Raw genomic sequence first — 25,793 nt, 5'->3', positions numbered from 1 at the left:
GCTCATTGCTAGTATTCATGCTTTATTTGAGTCTTGAGCACAAGATATTCCAGTGCTAGAACACTGCTCAAAGGCTACTTAAAAACTAGTATTATCTTCTATCACTTTCATTAAGTCTGGAGCCAGGCTGCGACACATTGCTATTTAAAGTTTTATCAGTGTTAATTGAAATTTCTCTGGTTAGTCAGGTGGTTGGTGGGCTCTCTTCCTCTTGTTTCCAGCTCTTGAAAGGATGCAGTACAATGCAGAACCTAAACCTTGGTTCCCTTTCGCTAGAATAACAACACTGGGAAAGTTCTGAGGGCCCTAATGACTCGGTGACTCCTCAGTGTTGGAAAAAACCTCAGGAACATGGGTGCCAATGGGAGTGACTTCAAGGTGGCCCCACTCTGTGCCTAGAGATTACACATCCTTCCTGAGCACACACAGCGCACAAACATTGGATCTGAGGGTAAGGCCTTCTGCAAAAAAACTCTGGGAATGTGACATAATATAATGAGCTTTTCTTTTTGAACTGCATCAGCTGCACATTCAGCAAACAACAAGGTAAGATCACAAGCACATCAACAGACTATCGCTGCAGAAGGCATTCAGAACCAAATTACACCTCAGCACAATGAGCTAAGAAGGTGACTTGATTTTGAGTGAAAACAGAAATATTGAACACAATAAAACCTAGTGGCTGGTCCTCAGCTATTAATTTCCAAGTATTTTTCTTTTTTCTTTTGAAATACAAAACTGCAATTAGTAAAGTCAAATTTGACGAGGAGAGTAAACACATACAGAGAAAATAACTGGATTCCTAACTTTCAGCTTTAAGTCAACATTACCAAATTTACTGACTTTATATTCCAATGCCAATTTTTACAACACAGCACAGGTAGCAGGATTTCTTCCCTCAGTGGAAGGAAGAGATCTTTAATCCCTTTAATTACCTGCTTCCCACTGTCACTCCCATTGTCAAGAAGGAGGAGAGTTATGCCTTCAAATTGGGGACTGAGAGAGTGTGAGCTCGAGATCAGGAAGAAGTTTTACAAGGAAAGTTGCCAGCAACTGGTGGAAGTTCAGAAATTTCACGGTAGGATGGACCCTAACACATCAGTGTAAAAACAGTCCTAGAATAGCATAAGCAAGAAAAGCAGCTCTTCCAGGGGACTTGTCACTATACCACCTATGTCTTGACTCTAAATCAGATTTACATGATACTTCTGTACAGACAGTGCTTTTAACACCATTTGTTCTGTGCAGATTAAAGGTCAGAAGATACATATGATTAGTATTAAAAGACTGAAAAAAACATGACTATTGAACTCAAAGATCTTTGTATAATCTCTTATCATTCACAGCAGAAAAAAACACAAATGCTGTTCCATAGTCAGTCTTAGAGCGTATTTCACAAAATTACACAATCACAGAATCATTTAGGTTGGGAATACTACTTGGTAGTATTTTAAACTGCTAAACTGAAACATGGGCTATGCTTTAACCATGCAATTTAAATTACACTCTGAATTAAATAAGTACATTTTTTGCACAGTTTCAGATTAGAAATTATTATTATTATTATTTTGAAAAACAGTATTCTGTTTTCCTTTGAGAAATTCTACGTAAAAGTTACACTTGATCAACCATAAAAGCATAGGTAACTTCATCACATAGTAATACATTCCCTTAAATTCTTGTTCTCGTGAAGAGTCACCAGCTTATAAAACACAGTCTAAACAGGACAGAGAAAATACCAGTAGATTATCTGGTTCCTGTGCCACTTGACTGCTCTGTGCACGTGCAAATTGGGCCACTTTCCCTATGTTTGTATTGTACAGGAAAAATAGTTCATGTATTTTGCTTTATGCAGCATTTACATGAAAAAAAAAAAGGATTTTGAGAAAAAAATAAAGACTATGAAAACAAAAATGAGTTCTCTAAAATGGGTAAAAAAGGTCACAATATCTAATTGACTTAGAAGCTGGATTTTTTTTCAAAATTATTTAGGCTTTAAAAGGACTAATATCACAAGTGTTAACAGGATTTCAATTCATATAACTCAGTGGTTTGGACTTATTTTGCCACATATCATTTCCCTGTGTTTTTTAAAAAATGCTATTTGAAGTCTGGATTATGTTGCTGGTTTAGTGCTCAGCACTGACATCCAACAAGCTTATTTGAATTCAAGAATCTTTCTGGATTAAGCAAATGTCAAGTCTGCAATATATAGAGCATATAAATCCAGTCTGAAGCTTAAATTTAAGCCAAATGCATAGTTTTATACTGAGGAGTCAGAAAAGAGAAAGCATTGCTCCTCCCACATCCACTTAAAGTCTAAGAAAACTTCAATATCATAATTATTTAGAAATATATTTTTACTATTATCTTCAAAGCATAGAGTAAATAGAAAATTCTCCAGAACTAGAAATGACAACTGCTGTATATATTGTTACTATGAATGTGTGAAAGGAAATGTGGCAGATTTAATAAGCTTTTTCCACACAGATGATAATGCCAAAATGTCTTTTAAATTTCATATTCCCTTTAAAAAAACAAAGAAAAATCATCATGCTTTCCCTTGAGGCAGGAGCAGTCACACCAGTACTATGTCAATGCTAATCTACTACATTTCACAGCTGATACATGAGTGTACTGTGTGGAGTTTTTTCAATTGTAAAATTGAGCTGAGACCTTGTCAAGTATTTTAAATAAAAGCCATCAGGTGTTAAGTGATTTGTTCAGAATTGATATCACTTAAATACTAGTGGAAGAAAGAAAATATTCAAGAAGACATAATATTTGAAGTTTGCAAAACACATTCTGCTACCATTATCACTTCTTTTAGTCAGAAAGATCCAATTCCTGCAGGAACCTCACTAGTGATTTTTAGCATACTTGCTCAAACTAAACATTAGCTGACCATGCAAGTGGAAGAAAATGACAAACATTAATTTCACTTAACCTTAGCTTTCTAGAAGCTGGGGTCTAAGACTATATCTTGAGTCACAGAAGAAAGGGGAGGCACTTCTAAAGATTGTTTCATTGCACATGTGAATCATGATGCATCTCTCTTTCCATTGGCTGTACAGGGGACCCCAAAAATTAGGCTATTTTTTTGCCAGCTAAAAATTACAAGGGTTGAATCTATCTCTGAGTGCTAGTCATTCTGAAACAGTGGAAATATCAAAACTGACCCAGCTTATCTACTTTTTAGCTACTTTTACCTTGCCTTTTCAGTGACTCCCATTTGTTGATGAACATCAATAAATTCCATGAGTTGCCTTTGTAGCATGTTTTCTTTTCCTTCAATTTGCTTAATAAAATCATGCTGCAAAAGAGTAGATACTGTTGGACGCTTCTCATAATCTTTAGTCAAGCACCTGTGCTGGCAGAAAAAAACATATGATCATTGAGGGTTTGCAGTTAAGTTTTGAAATGCTTGTCTGGAGTTAATTCATGCCTCCATAATAAATACATCCATCTTAATCAAAAGAGTTCTGCACTGAAAACTAATACGACTTCACAGAATTCATGAGTCCAAGAAGTTAAATTAATGCATTTTAAAACTAAATATTCTTTAAATTAAGAAATGTCAAGGTTTTGAAATATTTTATCATGTTTTAAATACGGAGCCTCACTTGGAAATCAAACTGGATTTACAAACAAGCCTTTTAAGGAAGAGTATTAGTTGCAACAGATTTCCACAAAAGATGTTTTACACATGACATTTGCACATGTTCCATATTCAACCAGAGTGGTCTCAGTTGTTACTCACTTGTTAATGAAATCGTTGAATTCAGGTGACCACAGTTCAGGCTGCTGTAGTGTTGGAGGAGGATTCCTGCAAAGGTCAGTGTGATGATAAGTTAATAAGCTACTCACTTGACAAAAACAGTGTGTGAAGGCAGGCTGAGTAATGAGTTTTAGAAGGCCACTGAAAAAAGATATTGATTTCCACTGGTAAAAGGAGCATGGGTAGATGATGCAATGCCTCGTTGGTTTTCCTACTTTACATAACTAATAAGGAGAAATAGCATCAAGATGATCTACCAAGTGTAGCTAAGAATCACTGTAATTTTTTCAATCAAATCAATAAAAGGAAATTAAACTAACAACCCATTAATCACTATTCACTTGTAATGGCAAGTTCCTTCGTTCAAGCCTGAAACAATATACTTTCTTAAGAGAATTTTTAAAAAGAAATTCTAGGTTAAGTTTTCTCAGAAGGACTGAATTAATCAAATCGCTGAACAAAGTGTCCAAAGGAACTGGTTCTTTATTAATTATTCCTCATTCATCAGAAGATAAGTCAGAAGTGAAAGTCTAAATACAGATCTATTATAAAAAAATATACTGCTTTCTTTTCTATTGTTAGAGCTGTTTATTCTAGGTGTTAATTCAGTTGAAATGGTCTTGACAGTCTTCTTCCATTCAGAGGTGACATTTTCACTGAGTACAGTTGTGAAGACAAAAGGAATGACCAACCGATAGATGAGGTGACTTGCTGTCTCTTTTCAATCAACCATAACTTCTTTTCTTAAGTGTGGCTTAATGTTTGCTCTATCACTCTCAGGTTTTACCTAATGGAATAAAAGGGTATTCACCTTATATTTGCTCCAGGGCAGAGAGGTGCCCAGTACTTGTAAGAGTATAAACCAGAAGTTTTTTTGAAGTCCTACCTCCAGTGACTGACCACAATAGTTTGCAACTGCTTTTCCCATAGCAAGCAAGGGTTAGAAGAGCATTCATAGTCTGATTCAGTGACAAGTCAGCCAAGATTTCTTAAATCTATAGGTAATTTAAACTAGTTTGGGCATCTCGGCTGAAAAGGACTCTAAGCACTTATATATACTATGTGGGCTCAGCTGCTGTGGTACTGCTCCAGTTCTTAGGATGAAATCCACAAACTACTACTGTATGATCATTACCTACAGACCTGGAGATTGATGTTCTGTGAAATGCCTTAAGTGGCACTTTGGGTACTTACATTTTCAGCTTCAAAGCAAAAACCACAAAAGAAGTTGCTATTTGCACTGCCCAAGCACAGCAACACTGGAACTTCCAGAAGCAGCACAAGCTAATGAAAAGCTGAAGCCTAAATGTATGTGAGAGGTGGAACAACCTTTGCTTCAAAGGACAGAAGATAACTCCTGAAGACAGGTATGGGACCAGTTCACCACAGTGGCACATTCAGACTGTATTTCTATCACACGTCATTCTTTGTAACAGAATATACGGGACTCAAGTAAGTCCTGCATTCATGTGGCAGCAGCCCACTCAGGAGAACGCCTTACGACTTTTTCTCAAATGTAGCTACAGTCAGCTCTGAACTTCTCAATGTGCACACATGGTTGAAGCAGAGCCTGCAGAAAATAGAGCTGGGCAAAGTATTTTTAACCTATCTCCTAGTATAAATAATATAAAGAAAGTCTTTATATGGTCTAAGTTTGAACAAAGTAACAGTTAAGGAAAAAGTTCCATCTAACCTGTCAACAAACAAAACACATCAAGATATTACCTTGGTATTTTGAAGAGTGCCCTCATGGGGTGCAAGTCAGCAAGGGGTGGATCTCCATCTCCCAACTCTATTGCAGTAATGCCCAGTGACCATGCATCACACCTAGCATCGTAGGAGCTATCTAGCTGCTGCTCACAGGCAATCACCTGTTGGAGTAAAAGACTGGGATGGTCAAATGTCCAGATTTAAGAGTACACCCCCAGTTGGAGGAATCTCTTACAGAATATCCAGTGAAATAAACAGACATGCACACATATAGAAAGCTAAAGCATCTATCCAATTGCCAAAACCCCCCCCAATGTTTGAACTAGAGAAAGCAGGTATCTGTGAACACCACGTTCTCTGGCCAGATGTTCTCTGACATGAAAAAAAGGTACAAATCCATGGCTTTTTCAGCTGAAGGTGATAAACTGCATCCCACAACTGAGGAAGCAGAAGGAAACTCAGCAGCCCTACAACTCTTTTTATGGATTATTCCTGCTAAGTAACTATTGCAACTATACTGCTCTCTCTATGAAGTGCAACAATCAGGAAAAAAGAAGCTGAATTCACTATATCTTACTGGGTCCTTATTCAACCAAATCAGCCAATTTCCAGATCAAGTGGATTTGGACAAAGTTCATTAGATCACAGCAAAACAGTTAACTTCATATACATTTCAGCTCATCCATAATGCTGGATGAATCTAGAATTTTTCATTCCATTAGCTGCAGATCTAAACCAACATGTATGCCATTAGTTATATGGTTAGATGTATGTGTATGAACAGAGTATGTTGATAAAAATAAATGTGTATAAACAGAGCAGTTCCACATGCTATAAACAGATGTACTTGCATGTGTTTGTGTGCACACAAATACTCTAAGCAGATAAGCTTATTTATAAGGAAATATTATTCCTGTCTCAGCTTAAAATGTATCTTTAAATGCTTTAATTTCAGTCTGGAAAAACCTCCACAGAATCACAGCGCATCTTCTTCATTCATAATAACATTTTCTATTTCTTGCTGCAACAAGTATGGATATATAGTATTAAAACTTTCCAGGTGTAGAAGTCAAAGAAGAAGAAGCTATAATGTGTCACAGTAACAACCTGGTCTTCTTCCATCCACGGGGAGATGAGATATCTATAGTTTCAGAGCTTGAAAGGCTGGAAAGTATCAGTAGTAGTACTCTATGTTCTTTAACATTTTAGTAAACATTCCAGTGTCTTGCTCCCTCTCTCTAATATTATAATTTCAAAAATAAACCCCATTTTAACTTAATCCTTCCAAACATGTAAGAAAAAAAGGTTTAAAACACTTTTTAAAAGGACATTGCTGTTTCATTTGGTGAAAGGACCAGGAAGAAAGACAAAGAAGAAATGCAGACTACAGCAGCTCAAGTACCAGTGGTAAAATATTTTGAAACCTGACCTCTGGAGCCATCCAGAATGGGGTGCCCACGGAGGTGTTCCGACGGAGACGAGTGCTGGTCAGCTGAGCAGACACACCTGGAAGAATGAGGGGAAGCTGTCATCAGAGCAGTGGGTATTTCCATCCAAGACAGCCCTTCTGAAGGGTGACATCCTCATCTTGTCATGCTACAACTTCTCCACATGAGAATCTCAAACACATCTTCCCAGTTGTCTGGAAAGAGAGGCCCAGTCCTGAAAGGTGCCCAGCACTTCAGCAGAGGTTCTCCGCATCCTTGTTTCCAGTGGCTTCAGCAGGACCGGGACTCAGTCCCAAATGAGCATTTGATTAGTAATCTGACTCCATATATTTTGACACGTTAATTACAGGTTTTCTATATCCTGTTTTAAGACAGCAGTAAAAGACTTCAGGGGGGGTGGAGGAGTACTGTACCTTCCACAGCTTCTAATGCTCAGTACTGACACTAAATGTCTATTTCATTTTATACATACATATATATATATATATATATATGCGCATATATATATATTTCATGTTAATGCTATAAAAGATACCTATACTCATCTCTTAACTCCTCTGCCATAAAAAAGAAACAACAAAACAGTGAAACCTCAAAAATTCTTACAAAAGCAGAAGTCTCTCCATGCTCAAAGCACATTCTCAAAGCAACAATCCTGTAAATCAGCTTTGCAATATGAGCTTTAGTTTATGGAATTAACTATTTCAGGCCAAGAGTTGGTAAGTGAACTCTGAAATTTAAAGATTCTTTGCAGTTTTGAGTTAAAAGACACTGAAATATTAGAAATTCAAGTGGGCTACAGCCCAATTCTGAGCAGCCTGCCACCAGTTTCCTTCCTTACAAAACAAGGGTGTATCGGTTGGAAATAGCTCTTAGTGCATGCAAAGGGGACAGTACGACACATGGAGAAAAACAGCCCCTTAGCCAGCATGCCCTAAACCATTATGGATTTATGAGTCACAATTAACTGTGAAGTCCACACATAGAGAAAAACAGCCCCTCAGCTTGCATGCCCTAAACTATTACGGATTTGAATAATAGCCAACACTGAGGTCCACCAAAGGCATATTCTTGAAGAGCTGATGCCATGGATGGCCAGAAAGATCCTGTGCTCTACGTATACATGCTCCAGCCTCAGTCTGACTGACACTGGAGCTCACCAATTTTTTCTTCCCACATGCATCTGCTTTTTCTTTAAAATGTAAAAAGACTCAGTTTCACTCTGTGAGTTCCATCTCATTTTTCTGAAACACATGAAGCTCCAGCGAGCACCACTGTCCAGTTTCAGCTCTGTATTGTCTAGTTTGAAAATGTTTGACCTTCTCCTCCTGAAAAGCCTGCAGACAATTCATAACAAGAGAACTTCACATTAACTATCCAATGGGACTATTAACTAAACCTCTGTCTGGATAGGGTTTGATAGTTTGGGGGTTTTTTTCAGTGCAGTTAAGAAACCATGGAGAGCTTGATCTGTTTTTTCACTCCAAAGCTACATGTTCAGCTCTGATTCACTGAATATCTGCATTTGGCTCTCACAGAAATGTACACAACATCTGAAAATAAAGGCTGCAAGGAAGACCCCGCCTGTTCCTTTGAGATAAATGCAACCACTGCCTTTGTGGTTGCCTCCCTCTAGTCTAAACCAGCCTTGAAAAAGCCGGATCTTTTTCTCTCTTTATGTCTGCAGAAAGTCCAATACAGTGTTATGCATCATGTAAAGCAGGACAACGTGAGTCTTAGCTCAAAGTCCATCAATCCTACTTCAACTCAGCTAAGCAGGGGCTTTGTTTTTACCATCTCAAGGAGTTGTCTGAGGTCCAGCTTCCGGCTCACAGAGTCTGTGGCTGTTCTGAGCTCTCGGAAAAACATGTCATTTAGTAAGCACACATCACCTCAAGTCTGAAACCATTGCAGGGATGCCAACAGACATTATTAAGTGAGGTCCTTGATTTTGGAGGGAGCTGAGGCTACTCTCCCTTCCTCCGTGTTGTGGGAGTCCCCTGTGCATAGCTCTTTTTTTTGCAGTCTTGGACAAGGAAATGGGATTCAGATCTGCAGGCAAAGAAAGGCACTAACTATATTTTTATTATTTCAGTGTCAGATTTTATAAATAATCATAACTTTCTGTAGAGATAAGGAACAAAATACAAAAGGTACATTAATGTGTTCAATCTTCTCTATCTATTCACTGTCGGGTTTTTTCCCTCTTCAAACTGTAATTATTAAATGAACTGAAGATTTTTTCCTCCTCACCGTTCTTTTATTTCAGTAAAAAACTGATTTAATTTGAATTGTTCACCACTACTTTCTTTAGGCTCTTGGGGGTTTTGTGTGCTTTTCGTTTGGTTGGTTTTTTTAATCCTTTTGCTCTTAGCACTAAAGTGGCATTTCAGATTATGCAGTGGAGGCCTTATGACAAATGATATTTCTTTGGGCTTTTTCTGTGTATAGAGGAAAGATGATGTAATTCCACACTTAGTAACATTTCTTCCAGCATTTCAGTAACCAGTCAGGCATATGGCTGGCCGCTTTTTAAAACTTATATATTTTCAAACAAAATTATCTTGCTCCTCCCCTTCCCATTTACTACTCCTTTGTTGCAAGATGAACTAAATATTATCCTAAGAAAATATAAAATATGTCATAAAATGGTGTTTTATTACACACAAATTATTTTTTCTCATGAAAGCTAAGAGTTTTATAAATATGTGCATTAATAGTACCAATGCACAACAAAAAGAAAATATTGTGCATATAGCTGCATTTCTTTTTAATTTTTCAGGCACCATTTTAATAATAAAAACTGAAAATCAGGACACCTACACTACGAGTATTATTCAAGGTTTTCATTGCCAAAATGGGCATATTGAAATAACATTGCAAGTAAAGCTGTCTACGCCTGATCTTAGCATTCAAGAAAAGAAAAACAGGGCAGAATAAGTTCCTATTATTAGGAATGGCTTGTCTTATAGTGCCCAATCTGAGCAGACAACATTCTGATCTGAACTGGGAGGCTGTACAGCATCACTTTATGATGATGTCCTGTGACAGAAGTACGCACATATTAGTGGTTGATGCCAGTGAGGGAATGGCGAGCTCTAGTAAATTGCAGTGATCTCACATTGGACACAGCAGGGAGACTGGATTCATAAATAATGACCTTGACCTTACCCCCAAGGGCTTACACTCCTTTAGCTATTTTTCCTTCTTTATTTGTGCCTTCAGTGTACATTTCACTACCAAAACATCCTCATTGTGACCTCCTGTAGATTAAGAACATGTAACTCCATCATTCCTCAAGGTAGTGTGTGGACCAAAACCTGCTCACACTGTCAACCCTGCAGATCTAAACAGGCAAAAATGCTTTGAATTATTTCCCAACGCTTTTTTAATCTCCTAGAGAAACAGATGTGAATCAGCAGTGGTTTTACACTGCATTCCCCTCAAGCCCACTGGCAGGTATGTTTTGCCATTCCTGTTCCATGTTGTGTGACGCAAAAAGTGGCCTCTCCTTCCTCATCTCTTTGCCCGAAGGTGTGAAGTCAGTCTCTCATAAATCACTCGATTCCACCTTTTTTTAGTAGACCTGAAGGCAACAGGTCCTAATGGTTTTCCACTAGCACCTTAAGCTTCATTTTGAGAAGAAGCTACTACTCTTGTCAGGATGCAGACTGGGAAGTAGCTACTTCCTTCACAACAGTGGTGGAGTTAGAACTCAATTCCTGTGTAAGTGCTGATACACTTGGCACTCATTTCTTTGCTTCTTTCAGGTTGTATTGGTGTAATGATACATATCCAGACAGAATATTTCAGAGAGATTAGCTGAAATGCATACAAAATGAGAAGAAAAACGTCAATCATGCAATTCCTTCATACTTCATAATGACAAAAGACAACAGGGAAAGAACAGTATTAAACCAAGGCAATTCTGGTAGTCCAAATGGCAAACATCACAACACACATGTGGTATATAACCACATGAAACCACATGCAGTGGCATCCCCACTAAGACTGTAAAAGCAGATCAAAGAGCTTCTCCCAGGTTTAGTTACTCATCATGAATAGAAAGCATAAAGATATTTTATAGAAAATGTTACTAACAGACAATAAGGGGACAAGTGGTTGGTTTGATGACTTTACAAGAGACGTTTCAGAACCTTTTTGAAACAATGTCAATATTCAAAATTCCTTATCGATTATAAACTGACCCCAAAAGTAAACTTTTAAATGAATAGGGCACAGAGACAATACAGTTTTCCTGTGTGAGCTGTTGCAAGAAAAGCATGCTTGAGAACTTCTGCTCATTGATAAGGGCTCAAATTAAATCCAGAACTAAAAATCAGGTTCTGACCAATAAGATGGAAATAAAGAAATAGAAAACATAGAAATAGAAAAGATTAGAATTTCCAGCAGCATTTTATGTTGAAAGGTGTTACATTATGTTATGAGGAAGCATGACTTGCTTTTCATAAATCCATGCTGCCTACTCCCAGTCACCTTCTTGTCTATGTTTAGAAATGATTTCCAGGATTACTGGCTCCATCATCTTCTGTGATGGAGATCAGATGTGGGTCTGACCAGACTGTAGTTCTCTGAATCTTCCTTCTTGCCTTTCTTGAAGATTGGAGTGAAAATAATTTTCTTCATTGCTTAAGAAACCTCCTCCAATCTCCAAGATGTTTCAAAGATTATTGGCAGTGATCTTGCAATGACATCAGCCAGTTCCCTCAGCACCCTTGGGTGCATCCCAACAGACCCCACGGACTTGTGTACATCCAGTTCTTTTAAATGCTCTCTAACCTGATTCCCCTTTACTGAAGGTACATTTGCCTTGCTCCAGACTTCCCCACTGGTTTCAGGGATTACAAGTTAAGACTGTGGCAAAGAAGAGATTCAGTGCCTCCACCTTTTCCATGTCCTTTTTCACCCCATTCTCCATCTTTCTGTATTATTTTGATGTAAATAGTGTGTTTTACAATTGAAAACACGTGTTTCCCAAACCCTCAGGAAAACACACACTGCAGATGCAAATTTTCAACTGAAATAGGCATATCCAAAAGATAACCAAAAGGCCCAGAAAGATCAAAAGCTTAGTATTCAAGAAGACCATATATATATAAACTCCCTGGGAGATGAAAAATCTATGGTATTTACTACAAAACCAAGAGACATGGAGTAGAAGGGGATAACAAACATAATCTGTACTATCAAATACAGGGTGATATAAATGAATGTCAAAGAAATGAAAGTCCAGTGGCTTTCACTCACCATGAGGATTAAAGACAAAGAAAAGACATTTTTAAGCATACAAGGAAAAAAATTAAAATCCTAAATCTGACACAATGTAAATCATTACGAGGTACATACTGATAATAAAATGACAAACAGTGCTCTAAAAGAAGGCAGAATGTTCACTACATTTGTGAGATATGTAATCTTTTTTAAACAAAAGGGTTTAATACAACTTCTTGCTTTAAGAAATCCAAGATCTTTCATTTTAAAGACTGGGCCTCCAGTAAAACAGGTGATCACAGACTCCCCTCCACATGCTCCTGACAGTTCAGCGCATCACACCACCAGTGATTCTAATCAAATCTCATGCTTCGGGGCTTCATATGGTTTCCTGAAAGGGATGCACAGGAACATTTGTTGTCCTGTTGCACAATTGGCCAGATGTACTTGGATAGGAGAACTAGTCTTCTCTAGAGCCTCAGGGACTTGTACAGCTACACACAATCTGGTGCAGTATGATGGTGAGGAAATTCCTCCTTCTCAGAGGCTGCCTTCCTTATACCTTAGATTTCAAACTTACTGCCACTTTGACACCTAAAAAGCATTTTTTTGCCCCTATATGACTGGCAAAACTGGAGACTTTTCATTGTTCCGTGACATGGTTTTTCTGTTGTGATAATCTGGGTTACTGGCAACACCTATGCTGATAGAGCAGAATATTTAAAATACCTCAGGACTGGAATACTCCAGTACAAATAAGTCACCGGGTTCAATGTTCACATAAAAAATGAATGGGGGTTTACTATACACAGATGAGACCAGAGGATTTCTTAATAACTTCAAGAGATGACTATTTTGTGACCCATCACAAAACAAAGTGGAAGTCTTTGCTGGCCAAAAAGGACTATTTTCTCACTTCATGTATCTCTGGCATCCAACACCAGCTTTCAGGGTCAAGCTTCTTTAATGCTTAAGCCACCAGTGACATCCTTATGTGAATTAATAGAAGAAAATATTTGAAAGACCAAGTGAACAGCTTATCCTGGATATAGCATTTGGCCACATGATTTCTGTTTTTTGTTACTGGACAGCACAAAGGTTTTCATTCAAACGTGCCCCCCCAAAAAAAATTTTTTTTTTCAGGACTAAGCCTTCAACAAAGAATTAAACATTCAACAATGAAAAAGCTCCACAGCTCAAGTCAATGCAATCCATCTTATCCCTGCTCACCCTGGGCTGAAAAATTTGGAATTATTACTTTGATTGGGTTCAAAGCAGTTTGACAAGCTGCTCATGAAGAAAGCTTTCTTCAAAGTCTTTTACTTTTATTGGCTTCTGCCACAGTCTCCCGGTAGATGCATTTTAGCAGCAACAGGTGAATGTCGTGCTATATGGTATACAGAAATGACAACACAATAACAGCCTGGTTTTGATCTGAACCAGTGAAGCAGACAGCTTTATTATGGATGCATGCTAGAATGACTAAGACAAATACAAGTCTTGCTATGACTCATTGCTTAAAGTAAGCTAAGGGCAGAAAGAAAATTATTTTATTTTTGAATACTTTCAAATTAAATTATTTTAATTAATTGTTTAATTTTTGCAGAATGATTCAGACAGCATTTATAGCCAATGCAGGGCAAGTACAGAAGGACAAAATAGGATATTCTGACTACTCTGGAATAAGTAATAGACGGACGTTTGGAACACTACTCAAGGTCATGCTGAGCTCCTCTTCAATGTCAGCAGGACATGCAAAGCTGGGAATGATGATACATATTAAAAAGGACAGAGGCTGAAATGGTCCAACACTCAAACTTGGATCACTCACAACTCAACCTATTCTCTGAGCACAAGGTGGCTCTAGACTCCCTCCATTGCAGCCCGATCTGTGCCATGTGCAATCTCAGCACAGTCCTTGGGAGCCTTCTTGGCCTCTTCAATGCCACATGCCCCAGACACTTGCCAGGTTGATCTGTGATCAGCCAACAAACTGCATCTATCAAGGCTATTCATGGTCATTTAGGTCATGTTAGGAATGGCCAAAGCACTGTGTCACAGCGAGATGACAGGAGAGCCGGTGAAGTGTCAGAGTGAAAGGATGACACTCAGTGCCGCGGTTCCGTCCCCAGCCTCTGACCAGAGATTTCAGATGCTTTCTTCCCCACAGGACCAGCAGGAAGCTCCCTCATGCACCAGAAATACAGGAATTATCAAGATGCAGTTGTACCATGGACTCATTATTCCATGGAGATTGTCCCCATTGTTTTGGACATGCTGTACAGTGTAACTGATTTTACTTCTCTTGCTTTGTCATTACAGCAGCTTCTGGCTCAGCTACACTTCAAAAATTCAACCTATTTAGCACATTCACAGAATTTTAAACATTTTGTCCTATACTTCTGTATCAGAAAAGGCATAAATATCATGGAACAAAACTTAACAAAAACACCTGTGCATTATAACGCATGTTGATCAATTGTTATTGATCACTAGTAGTGGTAAAGCACTACTAACAGTCTGTAATTTGTAAGGAAGAAGTAGTATACCACTACTGAGACACAATACAGAATGTTGGCAGAATTACTGTTTTTTAGGGGAAACCCCCCCCCAGTAAATTAATTTTAATAACTCAATTGAATTATGAAATTAATAGTTTCATTTATTATTGCCCAAATGAAATTATGTATATATTTTAAAGTAAACATAGAATGAATATAAAAATACACTACCAAAACAGTCTTGCCATTGTTTCACCAAATTGCAATTTTGAATAATAATAATAAGACCATCTTGAAACACCAGTATTAAGATTTATTTTCTTCTTAACTTGGAAAGACTTGAAATAGCTTTAAAGGAAAATAATAACCCAATTACATTCCAAACACAAAAGCTGACCTCTGTCTACCTGCAGTTTCCAAACTGCAATAGTTCAAGTATTAAACAAAGCCATACCAGTATGTCTAAATAGAGCAATACATATTCCCTTTCCCAATTCAGTTTTTCGCCATTGAGTTGTACTCAGGTTAAATCTCTAGTTGTTCCTGGCTACTGTCCATGATAAAACTGTACTAGCTATATGCAAAGTGGGATATCTGAAACTGCATTTGGAATGCCAAGACAATATTCACATAAAACTTCTACACCCAACACTGACACAAAAGCAGAAAAATGCAAACTAAGCATGTTTAAAGTAAAAAAATCACCCTACCTTCACTATATATTCTATTAATATTACAATATATGTTTTAATTATGCAACCTATTTATCCACAGTGCTAAAGGAACACTTGAAGACATTATTCTATTAACTGCAGCAACACAGCTTGTATTTTTCCACCATCTGCCAGAAGCAGTGAGGCTGCATTACCTTTTTCCCATGTTTTCCACTGGAACCTGCTTTACATATTAAAAAACAAAGATCTTTCCTATGTATTGCTTATCCAGAGCATCTAATGATGGAGAGTTTTAGGTACTATTAGCAAAGTGCCTAAGAAGAAACTGAAAATGGACAGTGCCAACCCTTTTCAATATCCCCTTCCCCACAGTTACATAGGACAAACTATGGGGAATCATGGGATCTCTTGTAGCTAGAAGTAGGCTTGAATTCTAAAGATTTAATGAATGCCCACATTTTATTTTCCTTATGGGTACTTGAATATTTCTAATATCCATCTAGATGTCTCACTTTTTTTCCCAATGACCTTTCCTGGTAATAACAGCAAAAGTCTAACTACATGTGGTATGAAAGTATGTTTGATGCATAGACAGGCATGGCCTTCAGAAATAAACAGAGCTGCTGGAAAAATATGCATTTCCTAAGTTGAGGAGTATAATTTATAATTTTTCTGGACATTTCCAAGGCAACAGCTGCTTGTCCTGAGATATTTCCAGTCTGGGAGAGCAGGTTTCAGTAGTCCTGAAGAAGTATGAGCTACCTGTGCTCTTGGTCAAGACTATCAGCCTAAAGGTCAACCCTCCAAAACATAGCTAAAGAGAAATTTTCCATCAGCATTACAGTCTCCCCTTTTTAGCTACAAGAATCACTTGCCATGCGACCATAGGTGTTTCAAAACTTTTAGAGGAAAAATGGTTCTTTCCTCGATGGCTTCTGAGACATGAGCAACATGTCAAGTTTGCTGATAGGGAGTTGTGTCCTCTAGGATCCTCTTTGTTCGAAAACACTTAAGTATGAAAAGCTCTGGCTTTCTAGCTCCCAGAAGCACTGAAATGGCAGGGGGTTTCAGAAATAATTTAAAACCTTTCAAAATGACATGTCATTTGGACTTTTTCACATCAAAGTTAAAATAATAATAATAATAAATCTAAGTTCCTTTTCTCCCATTTTGAAATAGCACATTATAGAACTGTGCCTTAGATTGACATTAATACATGAAAGGCTCTGTGCAGCATCTGATTTCAAGAAAAGAAACTGAATTGAGAGGGACTGTTCAAAGAAGCAAGTATTTGTCAGCAGAAGCATATGTTATACCCTCAGCATCCCATGAAATTGGTTACACATTATGAGATGCAGATGAGTATATGAATTTTTACTACAGGTGAAGTGTGCTATGTGTTCAAGTGACTTCAGGCCAGCTTTTTAACTGATGAAAAAAGATCACATACTGACAGATATTTAGGCAGCAAAGGTTGCAGATAAATATGTCACATGACTTTCAAAACCTATCTGGCATCAAATTAATTTCTTTAAATTTCATTAAATTAATTTTCTGCACTTTTAGAGGCTAAAATTTAATTTGAAATCTGTCTTTTAACATCAATCTGCTGGGTGCTGAGTTCTGAAACAGATGTAAAAACATTCTTCCCAGAACACTAATAAGAAACTGTGAATATAATTGGGAATATTTATCAAAAAGGAATTTAATTCACACCTTGCTTGCCTCCAGTTCTTTTTATACAACAGATTACATAGCAGTCACTCTTTAAAGTGCTGCAGGGAATTTAATGTAAATGTATATTTTGCTATCAAATCTCTATCTTACACTGAAGACATAGCAGCTACACTTGAATATAACATAACTATATGATGTGGTAGAGGATATTCCTTGCTTGGAGCCTAATTGCTGCAATTCTCAGGCATATGTCCTACCCTAAAGGTTTTCTATCAGAACAGCTTAACAGCTAATTCCCACAAATGTTCAGGTAGTGAAACTGCCTTCAGTCAGCCTTCTCTTACAAAGAAAGTATGGACTATTAGTGTATTTAGAAGTTTAATGACTTTAGAGACTGAATCTGTGATCAGTGGACACTGTCAGTACATCCCCTTGACTGCTACTCATTATCTGTAGAAAATAAAAATTAATTTGTTTATCTCTGCTGATCTAAACTATCATACTGGATGGATGTGAGGCAAGAGGATGCATCCCTGGTAACAGTATTTCAAAATTTTTGTGGCTTGGACAGTTTAAACTAATCTGGCAGCTCCTTGATAAGCAGTTGAGCTCCAGAAGCATTACTGTGGGATGTTACAGAATCACAGAATGGCCTAGGTTGGAAGGGACCTTAAAGATCATGTAGTTCAAACTCATCTGCTATGGGCAGCCACACTGTTCACTAGACCAGCTTTCTCAGAGGCCCATCCAACCTGGCTTTGAACACTTCCAGGGATGGGGCATCCACAACTTCTCTGGGCAAACTGCTCCAGTGCCTCACCAGCTTCACTGTAAAGACTTTTTTTTCTAATATTGAATCTAAACTTATTCTTTTTCAGTTTGAAGCCATTTCTCCTTGTCCTGTCCCTATATGCTCTTGTAAATAGTCTTTCTCCAACCTTCTTTTAGGCTTCCTTTTGGTATTGGACTTGATTTCATCATTAATCTATACTGGGATTGGGTGTTTCTTAGATATGAGAGTTTGACTGGGGTGATTAAGAATATTACAGCAGAATTTTAAGGGAAAGCAAAAATGTCACTCTTCAAAGCAGTCTGAGTGAAGCATGGCTGTGGGGCTGTGGTATTCTTTCAAAGTCTATCTCTTTAACTGTCAGTACCTCTAGAATGGCAAACAGTTCAGGGAGTTAGCCTGGATTTTGGAAGAGCTTTTCCCTACATTTTCTGTGCCACCTCAAGCAATCCAGTCTCTCAAAGTTTCAGATCCCCAGCTGTTAACTGGGAATTAAAGCAATTTACTTCTCCATAAGGGTGTTGTGAAGGTTATCCATTACAGACTGTGCAGCGTTCAGAAACTATGGTCCCAGCATACATAAATACCTATGATACAATGACTACAAAGCAATGTGTATAAACTGTGTTACAAAATGCAGCTTCTGAAAAGTTGGTACCACTGTGCAAGGAAGGACTCACCATGGCAGAACACTGAACACTGAGTTCAAAGTGTACTAAAGCAATGAAGGAAAAAAACCCTTTTTCAAAACTGATTCAATTCACTGAAAGTTGACTGTTTTTTCACTTATGACTCTTAAAAAGTTCCTAAATGTATTATTAAAAAAGGACAAAAAAAGCACAAATACAAATTAAATAATTGCACAATGCACACAGACTGAGAATAGGTCTTTTTCTAGTTTTGTGTTCCATAAGGCACTTCACAAGCCCATCTTTCAGACACAGCGTTTATGTTTAGAAGAAAACAACCATAAATAGTATCAGGGGAGGACAGCAAAGGCTTCTTCAGGAACATCTCATCAGCATCCAGCATGCAGGAGAAGGTGTAGATAAAATTATCTTGGGAAGGGCTCACTTCCCTGGTTATGTGTGTTCAGTGGTTGAAGGAGTCCTTGGAGGCCTCTATTCCCCTCTCCACACAGAAGAGCTGTGTGCATACTACAAAGGGTGATGTGAATATTTGGGTTGGGATTTTTTGTGTTTGTTTGGCCCCATGTAATAATTGGTTCAGTCTAAACCAAAAATTTTGCTTCCTCTGAGTATTTACTGGGTGAAAAGGACACTGCGCCTCTGTGTCTATCTTACTCTGTAGCCTGTCAATTTTAGAGGCCTGTATAATAAAAGATGGCTGAGTTTAAGTCCCTGATACAATAAATGTTTATGTACAACAGTCTGTAGCAATACCAACATGAGAGATTTTCATCAACTCACATTCCTGGCTAAAAAATGATCTTGGAATCTGATTAATGTGGGATTAAATCCCCTTAAGTAGAAGACATAAATCTCACAAATCCCAGCTGAATTCTTTAAGCAGCAGCCTGAATGGTGAATGGTACATCTTCCATGATGATTTTAGGAAGCCTATAAATTGATTCCATTTAAAACTACTCATTGTTGGCTTCAGATTTTCTTCTTGGGGAGGGGGGGGGAAGCCATCTCTGCAATCTACTCCTAAGTTAAAGTGCCATTTATATATTCCTTTGAGAGGAGGACTGCAGTTGTTACAGTCCCACAGTTTTGAGCCCACAAAAATGTGTGTATACGTATTTCTTGTGCATGGTCTAATCTGTATTTTGGCATCACAATTCTCCCACAAGAATTTAAGACTATTTTTCAATTACAGCCTTATCAGTAGATTGTAGTTACTGGGGAATAAAGAATTCAGGCCCTCATCCCTACAGCTTGAATGTTTTGACATCTGCATAAGTGAATTAATTTTCAGAAGTATTGATCCTCTAATTGCCTCCAGCACCTTAAAAAATTAGTATCCACAACACATTAAAATACTGTTTTTTGCCCCACATTAAACTTCCAGACTATCAGAAAATACTAGAAAGTGTATGGCAAATGATTTAGGAAGTATGAAAATTTTTCAATGGAAGATTTTGTCTGAGGAATATAAAAGAAATATGTGAAATTATAGAAGAATTACTAACCCTAACAGTTGTGGGGATTTTGTGTGTGAAGTCATGAGAGTTCCATAAATACAATCTACTGGCAGGAAGATACTATACTAAAGAGAGTTAAAATCCCATGGTTAGTTTAAACAATTGTTATGTATCAATTGAATCAATATAATTAACAAAATAGGAGGTTAAAGGAAAAATAAAGATTTTCCATCTGCTGAATTAAAAATATTAACAGTTGTCTGCTGTGCTGTGAAATAGTGACCAATAAATTTAATTTTAACATAAGAAGACAGTGTTCTACCTGAAGATAATGGTTCATAACAACAAGCATTGCAAATTTTTATACCCCTCATATAAAACAACAATAACTTTTAAGGCAAATCACTGTGGTATGGCTGATAAATAACAGGTTGCATCCACTTACCCGTGTCTCTCCTCTTCCCTTTTGGTGGTGACACCAAAGATGAGAGCATTCAAGAGTCACTTTAGCCCTAACAGACTTCAACTGACCTTTTCAATGCCGATTCTTAGATTTAGATTTCTAAAGTCTTCCCAGACTTTAGAAAGTGGGGATTACCTATACAATATTTCTCCCTCTACTGTCTTCAAGTATCTCTTGCTTTGTTTTAAATCAAATTAATGAAGTATATGTGTCTGAGGTGGAGCTTTCCCATTCTTTACAATATCTAGCTTACTAGATAATGCTCTCATATAAAACATGAAGTGTTTTCCTATCAGGTCCTAATTTCACTGAATCATTGCACAGTTCCTGGAGGAACTAAACACCAACCTTATTTTGAATCCTATTTACTCACTTCGCCATTTCACTTACTCTGTGCCTCAAAGCATTTGGCACTTACCACAACCATCCTATAATTTCTGGTTTTTAGCCATGCTATTGAAACAGCACTACCAAAATTACTAAAATTTCTATCAAGTTAAAAAAAGTAACTTTGGTAATCCAAGTGATTTTTAATGAAGAACCCAAAAACTTAAAAAAAAATTAACACAGTTAATATTTTCTGGTTTGTTTGCTCTATTTTATTTTCCATACTTCATCTGTAAAACAGGGTATATATTAGTAAACATAACATACCAAAATCCACAAGCTTGACTCCTCCTTCAGTGGTCAAAAGGATATTATTTCCCTTAATATCACGGTGGATAGTTTTGTTTTCATGCAAGTGCTGAAGTCCCTGGAAGGCAAGATGCAAACATGAACTTTTAACAACAGCTCTGTCCTCTGTATTACATTTGCAGAAACAACAAGGTAGAAGAAAGGTATGAAAAATATTTAAAAGATTTTTTTAAATCCAAAACCACAGGGATGTCATTCTTACTGCAAAACCACTTGCCACATGACAAGGAAAAGCTATTTTTTAATTGCCACACTTTATGTCAAATAGAAATTTTAAGATGAAAGCAGAAAAATATCACTGTAAACCTATATATAATACCTTTAGAGCATAAACTCAAAGAAAACTACTAAGACCTAAATTCCACCGGAGAAAATTAAATTTCAGTTATAAGGAAATGATAAATACATTTGATCCTAATGAGCAAAACCAAATTCTTGTAGCAGGGTTTGAATATGCTAGATATGTGGATCGTTTTACTATAAAAATAGTTTGGATACAGACATTGAAAGCTGAACAGTATTTTGATGATATTTCTGCTATCTTAAAAGAAAAGCAGTTTTGATGCTGAACTGTATTTACTAAGAAAATTGATCAATGGTCAGGAATCAATTTTCATTCCCTTAATAGTGAAACAAACAGATTAAATGCTATTTACCTTGCTTGCTTAAAAAGAACTATCCTAATCAAACATTGCCTTGATTTCATTAAACACTGCTATAATACAAGATAGTGAGCTGTGTTAGTGGGGACATGATCTTCATTAATTTTAGAAAAGTATGAGTCGAATATTGACTATCCTTTCATTGAAAGCTTATCTTACTTACCATCAGAGCTTCTCGTAAAATGTAGGCAATTATAAGTTCATTCATCCTTTCGCCTCTCTTCAGAAATCCTTTCACAAGATCAGTCACAGATCCACCATTGCACAGCTACAAAACACAAGAGGAATATAAAAAGGAATTAGGGAGTGTTGGAGTAGCCACCTGGTTTTCACTTTCAGTATTTTTTTGTATCTGTAGCCAAATGAGATTCTACTAAACTGACAAACCACAAATTTGTCCTTAAGTCTACCATTTATACAAACAACTTACACAGCAATTTTTGCCAATTATTTTTCACTACTTTCTGCATTTAATTCTTCTTGCCCAAACACAAGTACAGTAGTCTATCTCTTTGTTTTCCTGCATCCATGATTGCTTTTCACTGAAACAGAAGTTGATTACAGTGCAATAAATTAGCTGTGAAAGCATATTTTGTGGGGCATACTAATTGCTTCTTATATTCATCATGTGCAACTCACCACCTGCACATTATTACAACACCAATTCTCAGGTACAAAAGATATGTACAGTATAAAATGGATTTAAGGCTTCAGAAGACAGGCAGCAGAGAAATTTCCCTAACATGAAATCTTCCAACAGTAAAGCTGCCCTTTTTGCCAAGCAGCACTTAATTCCTAGCATAGGAAGGTGTGATACACAAGGCATGGGTATTGTGGAATATGATGAAAGCACTGTGGAAAGAAAGGTCTTCCACTGAAACAAGGTGTGCCATGGGTGTAAGACTAATTATAGCCCTTGTTGCATCAACCCTGTCAGCTCCTTGTTCCAGGTGCAGAGCCACTATCCGGTCTGGACAATCTTCCCTCACTCTCCAGAGGAGAGAGTCCAGCCAGACTCCTGCAAACCCCTGTCCTGTCCCATACACGTGGGAAGAAGAGACCTGGCACTGCTCTCTAAAAACAATAGTGAGCACACATTACCAGCAGGTTAGTTTAGACTGCAGTACTTCATATGTTCATTTTTATCACTTACAATTTTTCTGCAGGAAGAAGTAACAATGTAATGTTAGGGAGTACCTACTACTGTAGGAGTTACACGTCTGCAAAGATGAAATTAGCACTTAAGCCCTTAAACTATCCATAATGCACCTGACAATACTCATTGATTGAAGAGCCATTGTCTCTACAAAGGGGTAGCTGCTTCCAATAGAACAGTAAAATAAACTTCAATTCTTATACAGTATCATCATCCAGTAGCTTTTCACATGAAATTAAATACCCATGTAAGGTATTTTAACAATGCAGCACAAAACAGTAATTCCTTTTCACTACTTTTGAAGTATATTCAAATCAAAGGCATAATTTACCAGTAAAACCTTTCAACTGCAGAATTCTAGACGTCAGATTCTTTTGTGTATGTATATTTTTCATCTGTTCTTCTATATCCCTACATTTTTTTCTGTGCTGCAATTAAAAAAAGACTTGCACCTTACCATATAAAGCATTTTCTATCCCTTTTTACACAAACAGAACAATAATTCTCTCATTATCTTTGAAACCCCTAGGCTGCACTGAACTTGCACCACAAGAATGCCTCCAGAAATGCCATTCAATACATAACTCTTGTTGCAAGATGTGTCTCCCATCAGGTCAGCAAGGGCTCTGGTCTGACAGAGGCTGAGCTCTATGGCAACAGTCTTGGAACTCACTTAACCTCACCCTTACCTAAGTGGGACAATATGCATGCTTAGAGAGGGAAGAACTCATATGCTTAAATGATGGGATTAAATGCTTTGCTGGATAAGGATCAGATTCCCAAGCAGGATTTCATTTACTGTCATTAGCCATGCTGGTCTGTCTTCTACACCGACATTTTCAAGTTAGTTATTTTTTTACAATGACATTATCTTTTCAGGGTTTCCATCATTTTAACTTTGGCACATCACTGACATATTTAATCAAACCAAATGGATTATGACAATAATCCTGGTTAATTTAATGCACTTGAATTCAGGGCACTGAAACTGTCTGAGAAGTAACAAACCAACTGTGAAATACATTACACATACAATATTCTTCAAACTATTTTTCTTCATTATCTCATAATATGAGATATAATATTTTGCTTCTTACAGATGGATCTGTTTTCTTTACAGAGCTGTATGCCTGTTCAACATAAAGAAAATGAATATATTCTTTTTGTAGGCAGAAGAAGGGAGAAACTACACCTCAGAAATCACCCTCTAATGTTTAGGCAGTGAAGCCAATAATGAATTTATTTGCCTGGGTCAGCAATGTTAATTTTTACTTCCTTTAATATGCTGGTCTAACTAATTTTTCTACTACTCTCATAAGATATAAATCCTTGTTATGAGATAAATACCTGCATTATAAGATAACACCTACTTAAAATATCAGGTAATGTAAGATATTAAAACTGTGATTATTTTAGACCAAACAAAACCTTAACATGGGTATGCAAAAGCTCAGCTAAACAAGTCTTGAAATAAAGAACCCAGAAGTCAGCCATACCAGCACGGAAACTCTCTGCCAACTCCCAAGGCAGGGTGGCTGCTTAAACAGAGTTCAGCTGAGGATGATATAGACACAGGTTCTTGCACACACACACAGGGCCACTTTTCTTTTGCTGCTTCTGTGTCAAAGAGCTGTACTTTTACTTACATCAGACAATTAATATTTTTCTGAGACCACCAGCATAGGAGGGAGAGGGGGAAAAAAGGCTGGGTATTAGAATACAAGCAGCTATAAGGAGGAAAAGGGATTATTGGAATACAACTACAATTAGAAAAGGAGATTATGGCAGACACTGTATGTGTGTGCTCTACACTGTGTGGGTGGGAGGGGGGAATGATGACGACAACGATGACACAGGTTAGTATTAGCCTGTTCTATTTTTACTGTCATGGGTAAAATGCTGTCTCTGCTCTAATTTCCTATCTCAACTGTGCATTTTTTGCAGGTGAAGCTGCCACATGTCCCTAAAACTATGCACATAACTAAAGTTGAAATGGTGATTCTTTCTCTTGACTCAGGGTAGCAAGTTGCATGTGTACTCAATCCAAAGGTATCATAAACACTTCAAAAAGTCCCTGTCCTAAAAAGTCAGGCTCTTCTCTTCCCTTTCAAAACAAGAAGCTACAGAAAGTTATGATACTCCTGCCCAATACAGTGATGGACCATGCTTGCTTGAGAATTTGAGCAGATGGTAAATAAATTATCCTTGGGGATGTTTATCAGAATCTAGTCCATAGAAACTTATAGGAGTAAAAAACCCTAAATCATTTAAAAAAAAAAATCACATAACCTTGAGTCATACAGTCCTTTAATGAGAGACTATGGGATAAACATTATTTAGCAGTTAGTTATTATGCTAGACAGGAAGTTTCCTGGGGTGTTGTTAAATATTGCAGCTTATAATTATGATTGCTGCTTCTCAGTAGCATGCTGTCCACAGTAGAAACACTGTGTAGCCTCTTACCAAAGCTGCTCAGTTTGAGTTAAGCCAACTGAAATGCTTGGATGACAAGAAATCATGAAGGCAACAGAGATAATTTTTTAAAAAGATCTTTCTAGTTTTCAGTGAAGCATCTAGAGAAGGGAGGTGCTGGTAGCTATTATTTTGTTGCAAACCTTGTGAACTCACATGACCAAATGGCTGATCAATCTGTGTCATTTGCTCTACAGCATTTGGTAAAATCTCCTCAGAACACCTTGATGACAGGCACTGTAAGCAGAGAACAACAAATGCACAGAGAACTCGGGCCACAGTCATGCAGCAGAAGCTATGTGTCTGTCTGAGCTCTGCCACAGGGCTGCTCCCTACCCTGAAGGTCAAAGCAACTCACCAAATGAAATGGCCTTTCACCTGTCATGAGACATGGCCTCTTCTGGGAGGAGAGGGTCATAACTCTGTT

General features: G+C 37.4%; 1 protein-coding gene across 1 annotated transcript in view; it reads right to left on the bottom strand.

Moving 5' to 3' along the window:
* The window catches only part of MYO3A (myosin IIIA), a 114,183-nt gene that overhangs the window by 61,083 nt on the left and 27,307 nt on the right, over nucleotides 1–25,793 (bottom strand). Inside the window, 6 exon segments of the mRNA XM_042043160.1 lie at nucleotides 3,210–3,365; nucleotides 3,761–3,826; nucleotides 5,504–5,649; nucleotides 6,918–6,994; nucleotides 21,035–21,134; nucleotides 21,902–22,006. Coding sequence (XP_041899094.1) covers nucleotides 3,210–3,365; nucleotides 3,761–3,826; nucleotides 5,504–5,649; nucleotides 6,918–6,994; nucleotides 21,035–21,134; nucleotides 21,902–22,006 — 650 coding nt within the window.

The sequence above is a fragment of the Corvus kubaryi genome, unplaced genomic scaffold, assembly GCF_017639235.1.
Source record: "Corvus kubaryi isolate FWS band 111438036 unplaced genomic scaffold, C.kubaryi_AGA036_p1.0 37398, whole genome shotgun sequence".
Taxonomy (NCBI): Eukaryota; Metazoa; Chordata; class Aves; order Passeriformes; family Corvidae; genus Corvus; species Corvus kubaryi.
The sequence above is the reverse complement of the archived record's forward strand: the minus strand, read 5'-3'. Positions and strand labels throughout refer to the sequence as shown.